Source organism: Crocodylus porosus, unplaced genomic scaffold, assembly GCF_001723895.1.
Source record: "Crocodylus porosus isolate Cpor-Errol unplaced genomic scaffold, CroPor_comp1, whole genome shotgun sequence".
Classification (NCBI taxonomy): Eukaryota; Metazoa; Chordata; order Crocodylia; family Crocodylidae; genus Crocodylus; species Crocodylus porosus.
In genome coordinates, this window is record NW_017728931.1 from 37,341,095 (window position 1) to 37,352,695 (window position 11,601).

The 11,601-nt window shown below is 41.0% G+C and overlaps 1 protein-coding gene across 2 annotated transcripts in view; it reads right to left on the reverse strand.

Annotated features, from left to right (window-relative positions):
- Positions 1–11,601, reverse strand: part of DENND5B (DENN domain containing 5B) — a 188,782-nt gene that overhangs the window by 96,070 nt on the left and 81,111 nt on the right. For both annotated transcript variants that reach the window (XM_019544624.1, XM_019544623.1), the window contains 2 exons: positions 10,036–10,145; positions 1,196–1,862 (listed from right to left, as the gene is read on the reverse strand). In XM_019544624.1, coding sequence (XP_019400169.1) covers positions 1,196–1,862; positions 10,036–10,145 — 777 coding nt within the window. The remainder of the gene's footprint in view (positions 1–1,195; positions 1,863–10,035; positions 10,146–11,601) is intronic.

An 11,601-nucleotide genomic window follows, 5' to 3' on the forward strand; every position in this document is an offset into this window, starting at 1 on the left:
AAATCTATGAAATCCATATCCTTCCCTGACCCACAAAAATGTGGCCTAATTTTCCAGGATGCAGATGGTCTGCACCTCTCAATGTCTTCAAAGAAGAAACAAGCATTCTGCATCCCTAAAGACATGCATGCTGCCTATTACTTATGCTGTTCCAAGATCTGCCCCAACTCCTTTTTTCAAGATATGTTTTAGGCGCTTAGAGCCAGATTTACAGATTTAAGAGACAGTGGAAGCAGACAGTGCAACTTATAAGAGCCTCCAAATAATTCAACTGTTCTGCACTGTGCATTTGGTAAAGCATTTGCACTGCAGTACAGATCTCCAAATACTTAAATTTCCATTGAAGAATTCAGTAGGAATTAGAAAGTCATATGATATATATGGCTCTTAAGTCTGGCCCTTAGACAAATACCATGAACAAAAGAAACAATGAAAGTATGGGAATCAAAATCTTATAGCCCTCCAAGTGTGAACCAGGTGTTTTCCAAGCCTGTATCTGAAGGCTTGTAACCCAAGTTAAAAGAAAGTGTTCTGTTCTTGCCTGACAAGTCAGACTTCCAGAAACCTTAAAAAAACATCAGAGAGACAGGAACAGTGAAAAATGCCTTCCCTCCGACTTTGCAAATGTAGCTTTGATGGTTAATTGCATCCCTATGAGAAGACCTACTGCAAGATCAGTAGTTTAAAATAACAATCTCCATTTATAATCCCAACCCAGTTTTTAAGGTTTGATCTCAGAGGTTAAAATGTTCAACGTCTTAATCAAATGTATCTCTTCATTTTAACAACTCAAATCATATAACACCTTTGGTGTGGTGCTGAATCTGAGAAAGCATATTCAATATAGTTTTGTGCGCAAAGCATAGTACTTAATCCTGTCATTTCTTGCAAAAGGAAAATTTAGTTTTGTGCTGTCTTTCAAGATAACACAGTTTAAGCATGATAATTAAGTGAATTCTATCACTAGCTGTCATGAGTGATAAATATGACACATAATTAAACAAATGACACCTAACCTGGCTAGAGGAAACAATTACTTGGTTCTTTCATTAGTACTGCTTCATTTCTTTTTATTATATATGATTGGGTCTCACTAATCTCTTGAAAACCAATACGTCACAGAAGTTGTCAGCACCACAGTTGTACAGAAGATGCCTGATGGAATAAGTAACTTAAATCCAGAAGAAGAGCTTACCTTGTGAATACAGAAGAATCTGCATCTCCAGCAGAATGCATGTAAAAACCTGGACAAGGTTTTCTAATCCCAGCAGTTCAAAGACCTCCCGAAGAGGATAGTCAGATAGTGGAAGCTCACTAGGCCCAGGTCTCTGGCAAATGATAGGCTCAGAAACCCCATAGAACTTTAGTGACCTTCCAGGAGGTGGAAGTGGCACTTCATAAAGTATGTTATGGATATAGCTCTCCAGTGGTAAAGGTGGAGGCTGCTGAGAGGTAACTGCCTGATAAAGCTGGATAAGGAACTTCTTGCAAGCCTGCATGAAGGGCAAAGGAGCGATGAGGCATATACATTTTGATACATATAACGTGTCTCTGCTGATGTCATAGGAGTTGTACCGCTGGAGCTTGGCCAATGAAGTGGCATCTCCTTCATCAATGCTGCTTGCTAGGGAGTCCATGCTGCATGAAGACGAGGCATAGACACTGCTGTATTGTTCTGCATTGTGCATTTGGTAAAGCGTTTGCATTGCAGTACAGATCTGCTTGCTTGTGACCTCTTCATAGAAAGTAAGCACAAATCCATAAGTACGAGAGCCATCTTCTCTGGTAATTATAAAAGAGTGGAACTGTGGGTCTCTATTATCAGCCTGAGTCCTGAAAGATAGTCCTTTAGGCATACACAGCTATGGAAAGGAAAAATATTAAATTATATTAGTATCCAATTTGGAATATATAAAAATACACATTTGGTTTCATAAGCAGATAAAGCAAGTGGAATAAATGCAAGTCAGTTGCATACATGACAGTTAGAATACCTTTTAAAAATTAATTCTTAAACATGTCCTGAAAATAGATTTGATAAATGAAGAATCTGGCCCAAGCTGAAAAAAAACCCAAAAGCTAATTTGTAAAGTGGAACCGAGCTTCAAATAATTTTTTTAGTTGGCAGGATGACATATATATAATTATTTTGGATGATGAATAGTTACGGCATTACATATACATTTCACATAACAGACTTCAGGTTTTTCACCCCCCCCCCCGTGAGTTATTTTTTCCTCAATAAAATGGGATCATTATACACCATCAATACTGAAATTCAATACCATTTTTGTAATTACATTCTTTTGATTAATTACAAATTAGGATTGCTTGCAAGGTATTAAGTATATTTTCTCACTGAAACAGTAAAAGATTATTTTGATTTGTAGGAGGGAAACCCACATAAACCTACTGCTTGATGTACCAGTCAGCAAGATAGTTTAACAATAATTCTATTGCACTAAAGTATTTCTTTTAGGGGTGCACCAATAAAGATTTTTTTTTTGGCTAATACCGATTACCAGCTATTAGCCAGGCATATCAGCCGATACCGATCTAATAGCCAATACGCAGCCCAGAAACTTGGAGAGCAGCGTTTGCCTGGTAAGTCAGTTGTGGGTGGGAGGAAGGGAGAGGGGGGGAGGGAGGTGGTGTGGAGGGGGGGCACATCAAGGCCCCCATTATAAAGGAGGGAGCAGGGCCGGGGCTGGGGCAAGTGCTGCCCAGTCAGGGTGGCGCAGGTTGCAGTGGGGAGCTACGGGCAGCTCCCCCTGTGCATGCACCTCTGGGGAGACATGTTCCCTGGGATTTGTCCACAGGGCGAGGGCAGGCTACCTGGAGCACAGCTGTGCTTGGGTGGGCAGCAGCTGTGCTATGAGGGGAAGCTATGGAGGGGCTATGGGGAATTTTGGGGTGGCTGTATCCACCCCTCCCAGTGCCACTGCTAACCACCCTGCTCCCACCCAGGAACCGCCCCCCTACCCCGCACCTCTGCCTGCCAGGAAGAGGCCAGTGCAGCCCCTGGCCCTGAACTGGCAGCCCACCCTTGTCCCACACAGAAATCCAGGGGCGGGGGCCACATGCTCCTCCCCCATGCTTCCCGCAGAGGTGTGCATAGCAGCAGGGAGCTGCTTTCACCTGCCCCCTGGACGAGCCACCTGTAGCTCCATCTCGTACCCCTCCCTGCCAGTGCCTGCCCCTGCCCCTGCCCCATTCCCTCCCTTACCATGGGGACCTCTATCTTCACCCCCATGCCCTCTTCCCCCGCTGCAGACTTACCAGCCCAATGCTGCTCTCCAAGCTGCCCAGCTGCATTCCTGGCCACATGCATGCTGTGGCTGCATACATGCACACAGCATTTATCGGTGACATTATTAGCCACAGTGGCCAACAAAAGGTCAATTGCTGATAATGTCAATTTTCCTTTTATTGGTGCCAATCTGATGTGGACTGATATATTGGTGCACCTATACATTTCTTTGAAACCCAGTGCTAGAGTGATGAATCAAGACCTCTTCTGGAGATTTCCTCGGAAGGTGAGGGATTTGATATAAGGTAATGAATATGCAGGGGGAAATATTTTAAAATGTGAATTAGCATGACATTTAATTATGTTTAAATCAATGCATTTTTAAAACCAAATACTAAATCTTGCTTTGCACCTTTTAATAAAAAAGGAACCTTCCAAAAGAACTCAGTGTTCAAGAGATGAGAGACTGGTCTGAAATGCTTTTAAAGATCTGCACCTAGGCCCAACACAGAAGTAGTGACGAGGGAACGGCAGTGCACGGTCTCACCCCAACTATGAAGTATCATGTCTAGTGATGGAGGAGGTCAATAATGATAACTCACTCATTAAGCATGGCCGCATTCTACCCTAAAGCACCAGCTCACCTTACATACCATGATCAGATGGCAACCAAATTTCATCTACCAGCAACCCATCTTCTTCTCAAATTAGCAATCCCATGAGTCACTAAAACCAACCCTGATATGCTGCTCTCAGAGTTAATAAATGCAGTAATAAATGGCCCAGAGGCAATAGACGGATTTAATTCAATTGATGGGCTTTGCTGACAAACCATGAAATTGCAGCTTAAGGCATTTTTGAACAGCATCCACACATTCATTCAAAAGGCTTATAGTTTTATTACTGAGGCACTAACAGCAACTCTATATTTAAAGTTGTATCGAAAGCTTTCAAGTAGGAGTAAAATCCCCGATTCACAATTTAAACAAATTCAGTCTCCACAAATATGACTCTAAATTTTTACTTTTGCAGCTGACCCCTTGGACAACCAAAACAGGGAAATATATAGGAGAAAGAACAAGCTGGAGGGTGCATAGTTCACAATCATGTTCTACCTAGAAGGGACCAGGCCCCGAGTTTGGGTTACAGCTTTGCTCCCACTGGGCCAGAAACTACCACGCCGTACTATTCTACCCACTTTTTCAGTGACTGAACTTATTGTGTAGAAGCTCAACTTTTTAAGGGAGCACTAGGTAATGTCCAACTTGTAGCATGGTGCTTACACCACAGTATCAAGAAGTGAGAGAGAGACTGGTTCAAACCCTCTCTTGTGCAAAAGTAGAAAAAAAAAAGAGGTTAGAATCCAGGTTTCCAGCTTCCTAGGCAAGTGCTTTAATTGCTCAGCTACTGGGGCTAAAACATAGAAAGATCCTTCTCCTTACCTCACTTGCAGCTCCTTTTTTCATAATGAACTCAGGTATGCACATACCCAGGTGTATTTCTGGCCAGCTTGTAGCTTGCTGTATATGCTCAGTTTATGCATGCAAGCCTGTGTCTCCACAATTCAGGAGGAACAGAACTACTGTGCATAAGTGGCAAAAACACCACGGGGCAGCGGGGATTGCACCCCAGCCTGGCAGCACCCAGTGAGTCACAGCTTTTTTTCCCCGAAGTGCCGGAAGCTGGGGTGGGCGGGGGATGAGCCAGGGTGATTCAGCGATTTGGCAGCAGAATTGAATCACCTGTCCTGTGAATTGGCTGAATCTGAAGCGAATACTAGCCGCTTCGCACAGGCCTACCAGCTATTCCCTGCCTTCTGCCACCAGACCAGATGAGAGGAGGCTGCCACTGCTGCCTGGGGCCAGCAGCAGCATTAGTCTTCCCTGGTGCTGGGCACGGGCTGTGCCCAGCTCTGGTCCCAGGTGGCAGCAGCAGCCTTCTGTCATCCAGCACAGATGTGGGGACCCACACCCACGGGAGGAGTCTTGCACAGCCTCACAGCCCTCCCTGGGTTGCGGGCCCCCGGATCTGCATGCTGGATGACTGGAGTCTGCCGCTGCCGGCAAGTGTCGCAGGTTTTGCTTTTTGCAGTTTGAGGTGCAGTTTCCGAGAAACCTGTCCATCTATCTCCTTGAAACTTGGCAGACTTCACACCCCCAGAAGGGGCTACCATCCCTGCAAATTTCATTTGAATCAGGCAAGAAATGACAACGTTATAGGCATTTTCATGATTTCCCATTATAGCCTATGGGCAAAATGTCGAAATGCATCAAAACAGCAAAACAGTTTTAATGAAACAAAACAGGCCAGTGTTTCAAAAGGAAACAACAAAACGAACTACTGTCCCTGTGAAACGGTGAAATGGATGTTGAAATGAAATGGTGGTGTTTCACACAGCTCTACTATTAACCTGGCTTCAGGGCAACATCAGCCTTTGCAATGAAAAACCCAGCTGACAGGTGGGCATGTCTGTGCTGTGAGAAGTAATCCCCATACAAATCCTTACCAGAGACCAGTCACAAGAGTAATCTTAAAAAACAAACAACCCCGCAAAAAGCTGCTGTACTCTCTACCATCCTTTTTCCAAGCCTGGTTTCATAAGTACCTCAGAAGAATTGCATCCATGTATTTATTTCGGTTTACATAGACAAATAAAAGAGATACTTTCCTATGCCCTACATGACATTGGCAGGCTATTAAACATAATAAAATGAAGAACTTAAGAGGATGGTACAACTTCATCCACAAAATGTTAGTTGAAAAAACTGGGGAAGAAGAAAGTCATCTTTACTGCAGTCATATATAAAAGTAGTGAGCAATTCAAAACTAAAGACTAACAGACATGTTCTTGGCTTTGAAAGAATTCTGCTATCAGGCTGAACATTTATATTGTACCTATTATTAGAATTAATTTAGAAATAATTTTGCCTACTCATCTGTGTTTTCTAATTAGGGGTATTTGGATAAGACAGGTCTCAGTTCAGTGGAAGACTTGCATCTTAAGGGCTGGGAAGAAGAAGTAGGTGGGATGAGGCAGGATTTTCAAGTTTGGGGGTATCATTTGGGGAAGCTACTGTTGTTTTTCCATCTGTGGGTTGTTTGTCATTCACAGAGCCTTTCTGAATACAGCAGGATACAAAACTAAATTATAATAATACACATTTAATTTTACACATGCAAAGAGTTCCTCTGACTTCAGTGAAGATGTACATGCATTTCCCTTGCTAAATCAGGAATCAAAGCTAGGAATTGTATTTAAGCTTTTACTGCCTTCTGTACCAAGGCAGTAAAAGAAAGAATCACAATTGGCTGCTACTGAACAGTCACAGAAGATGCTGATCTTAGGTAGGGATAATTACAATAAGCAACAAATACACAACACATACTTTTTACCGTAAGTTATATCTTTAGTATTTAATAAAGGGAAAGCAAGTGTGGCCTATAGACAGAATGATTTCATAGAGTGAATGGGGTTGGATTGTTTAATAACAAGTTTTCATACAGCATTTGTAATTCCTTTAATATTTAGTAGAGACAGGATGCTCTGATAGGTTACCCTTCACAGACGTGGATATTCTTTCCTAAAGAGAACTGCCTTGTTGTCCACCTTATATAAAATGGAGAGGCAAAGGATGACAAAACCAACACAGCAGGGAAAAGACCAAAAAGGCCAATGATTGTCTCAATTAAGGGGCAATTTTTCCCATAGGTGATGTTTTGAGGCAAAACAATTCTAAAATTTTGCAAAGGATAAGGTACAAGCATATTAATACTGTCAATAATATTGCTGCTTTTGTTAGAACGTACCAGGTATGGAAGTACATTCTTAGATGACTGTTACAGCTGAATTCCGTTTTAAATTCAGCTCTTGTAGGTTGATCTAAAACACGATGCTTTTTTTCTTTTGTATACCATTAAAAAAAATCAGCCTTTCCACAAAGTATCTGATGGTATATTGGGTAACAATTCTGGCTTTTACTTTTAGATACCTCCCATTTTTCACTGTATCTACTGGCCTTTGCCGTTTAAACATTAACAGCTTGCCTACTAATTGGCAGAAGCAGCCAAACCAGTATTTTGGGTACTACCAAATTCATTCATTTTGCCCAAAGTTTGTCCTGACCTACCCAAAGTCTTTCATTGTCCTTATTGCTCTACATTTGGGAACAGAGACAGCATGAAAATTCATGTGCATCATTATTTAAGATGAATGACAGCCAGGAGACTGATGCTACTTTTTTTTGTGTATGCTTTGCAGCAGTGCCATTGTTAATTAAAGTTGAAACACCTGAAATTATCACAAACCTTGTAATATTTGATGCTGTTCTTAAAGCAGCTAAAGGCAAGTGTTATCCAACTACCAAAATTCCAACTTTTGAAAAAAAATATTATTACAGAAAATCCTAAAAACGTGAACAAAAAAGTAAGGACTCGAAAAAATAACCCAATAAAAACCAAGCTATAATTATTAAAAAAAAAGAAGTTCATGATTTTTTTTTTTTTGGTGACCTGTCTTGGGACTTACTGTTTGTGTTGACTATATGCTATGGCATTAAGCATATTTAGTAACTAACAAAACATAGTAAGGAAGAAAATCAAATAGGTGGGTGCATCTACACATGGTACTAATATGAAACAAATTCTGGATGCAGTTTGTGCTGTAGTTTATTGTTCCCTGGTGCCACGTTTACACATGTACCTGGGACCACAGCATGTTGAGCAGGGGCAGAGCAGCCTCACCTAGCAGGAGGGTCCAGGGGTTAGCCTGCCAGCCCAGAGCTGTTTCAAGCTGGCTCAGCATGCTGCAGAAGGACTGGCTGGGACACAAGTGTTTTATAGGGTGGGGTTAGCTAGCAGGCAGCCCCACCCTGTAGCACCCTCATATGACCCAGCCAACCCTGGTCACCATCTACCCATGTGTTGTGGTGCAGTAATTAATGCCATTGTAGGTTAGTACTTGTGTTTGGCAGTACTATCCTACAGTGGCATTAATTTACTGTGGCCTAATACCACCACACATGTATACCGTGACATTTTACTCGAGAGCTAATTAGTCAGCTCTGCAGTAAATGTCTTGTGTAGATGTGCCTAATCAGTGCACAATTACTGTTACTAGCAGCAGCTAGAAATTCAACTTTCACAGAGAGATTTTAATATTAAGTCCCAGAGAAGCCTCAGTTACAACAGTTTCCTGCAAATCCAGAAACCATATATAAAAAGGTGACAGTTGATGACAACTTAAATTCACCAGAATGCCCCCTAGCAGTAATATTAAATACTGTATTTACTCAATGAAAAGATGAGACCCAGTGCAAAGATACCTGGCAGCATGTGACCCAGCATGAATACATGGGACCTAGTGCAGAGGCACAGGCCAGTGCTGAACCCAGGACAGAAGGTGCACAGCAATGCAGAACCCAGGGCAGCAAAAAACTCAAGTGCAGAGGCACAAGGTGGTGTGAGATGCAGTACAGACCAACCAGCAGCACAGCAAGGAATGGAGAGGGGGCAAGCAGAAGAGGCCAGGCAGCTTGTTCCCCCCCAGCCCTGCACACTTCCCTACTCCCTACGCTCCCACTGCTGCTTTCCCTATTGCTTGTCCCCTGCCACTGCTTTCCCTACTGCAGTGTTGGGAGGGATGAATTTAAAACAACTCTCCAATAATGAAATTATTTACATGGAAAATGATAACAAATTTATCATTTTCCATGTATAGAATGTAATTGTTGGGAGGGTCATCTTAAATTGAAAAGACATCCTGTATTGGAGTAAATACTGTACTATTTCCTTGACTAAGCCCAGTCTCTCTGATATCAGAACATCATATTTTGAAGGACAGCATGCAACTACTTTCTTATCTTTTTCAGTCCTTGAGTATGGTATCCTTCCCTCACAAAACAGTTTGAGCTATGTTTGAAAAGTGTTAAACAAGGGTGGCAGTACAGGCATTTGCATATTTAAAAGAAAAATCAGCCACAGGAAAAAGCACCTTGCATGTAGGGGGAAATTTCCTTCAAAAAAGAAACCCAAAAGCTTTCAGTCAATCCTTATAAAAATGTATTACTATGGGCAGTCTTTCTAATAGCCTTTCAAGTCTTCATTAGCCATGTATGCCCTCTAAGAATTAAACTCTTTGGGGAATTTCTAGTGATCTCCCTAAATCTTTTAGGAAGCTTCATGAAAAATTGAAATGCTCAAAACTACTTTGGAGTTCTGTTCCTGCCCCCATGCCTACTCATTCACAATTTCCATTACACAACAATCAAGATCAATCAAAACCCCTCTCAGTTAAGTACCTAGCTGATTTTAGGAATGGTTATTCCTAACACAACAGAATGCAAAGAATACACATCCTCATGCTGCAATACAGATGCCATCAAGTCCTGTCCTTCGTGCACTGAGGGCTGAAAGGCAAGAGTACTCCAGGTGTTTAGTTTAAAAAAAACAAAACAAAAAAACACAAAAAAGCCAAACAAAAACCCCAAGCCACTACACACGCACGCGTCTCCTCTAAATATATATGCTATCACTATATATGCCCATATGTCTCTGTGCCTTTAAATCAAGAAGTCTTCATTTTTAAAAGGGGAAAAATTCACCTCAGATACAGTCATTGTTACAGTATTAGAATGTTCTATTTTATAACGTCTTTCCTACTACTGAGTAGTCTTGTTTAAACCATTTCTTTCAGAAATGGTTCAATATATTGCAGGACAATCTTCTTGGTTGTAAAATGAGATGTCAAGACACGGGAAACAACGTGTGGACAGAAGGAATACACGTACCATGTTCACTGCATCTTGATCAAAGGGGTTCCATTCTATATTCTGAGGAAAATGTGCCAGAACTTTAGACTTGAAAGTTCTTCTAATGGGACTCTGGTCAAAGTTCTCTCCTGCAACAGACGAAGAGATAACAACTTGTCATAAAGGAGCCATTTCAAAATATCTGGGCTGTGCCCATTTTACTTAGTGGTTGAATGAGCAGTTATGGAAAGTTTTAAATACATTTTCACTTCTTTTTTAAAAAAGAGCTCAGGAGGAATTGAATAGAAAGTATACATTTAGCCAAATCTTACCTCATTATTTTGGCTCAAGATCAGTACTGCCAAAAAAAAAAAAAAAAAAGTAATGTGCAATGCAGTAATATAGTCCATCTTACGAGTTAGTGCCTTGAATTCGATTTTGGTTAGAGAAAGAAGGAAAAAATTCCTATTTAAATTTATTAAAGAAAAAAATCTAAGAATAACACAGCCTCCAGTGTTTTCAGTTATTTACCATTAGAGCCTAGATCAAAGAAGATGGCCATCGCTGAAACATTAAACAAAACGTTTCCTCAGGTTCCTCAAAATGAGTCTTGCAATTGACTTGCACCTGCAGACTGCCAAGAAGGTTTAGGTAGGGATTCACTCTATAGATTTTTCCTGCCAGCAGAAGTCCTACAAAAACGCTTTATTTCTTGTGTGTGAAACTAAGTTTGCCACAGTTAAAAGTGTAGGAACGCAAGAACTAAAGTTGAATTTCTAGCCAAAACTAGCCAAACAGCATACAAATACATTTTTCAAGCAGCAACTGTTAATGGGATTACAGCAGTAGGAAAGCACTACCATAAGCAATACAATCATAAACATGAGAATTACAGTACTACAATGCTCCGAGACTCTTGACCAGGTAAAAGCTATACCATAATAAACTCCTTGAAACAAAAGGCTGCTTCATAGATATTGTTAAAAAGTTTGCAGTCAGCTTTGCTAACTAGTCAGCTAAGACCATGATGACAACACTGGTGTCCTAGAAATACTTGCCACAAAGAACTGCAAAATTACATTCAGCTAAAAGCCTTGTGTTGCAACAGTCATTAGGTCCCTCTACCTTGAGGAGCATAACCCACACAAATATCTCCCCCTCAACCAAGACGCTCACTTACAGAGCAGCGTTCATTATTTCTAGGGTAACAATGCAAACTAGTAATTAATATCAGGGAATTTTTTACATGTACAAAATGACACATGCACACCACACAGAGTTATGTATATGCAAAACGATTCTCTAAAGGTGGCAATTAAGGATTTGCACCTGAGACTTTCTAGATGGAAGGAAGTTACCTTTATGATGCATCAAAAGAAACGCATTTGAAAAATCTGAGAGAGATGTGCACTTCCCAAGAAAAACCTTTATAGGTAAAGTAATGAAAATAGCGTCAGTGACCCGATTTGTAGACTCAGCATTTAGAATGAATGTTAAAGTAACTTAACAAAAAAACCTCCTCCAATATGAAAAGCAAAACTCTAGAACTCTTGATTCAGAGATGATACCTTTTATTAGGCCAACTAAGAAATCGCCAAAAAAAAA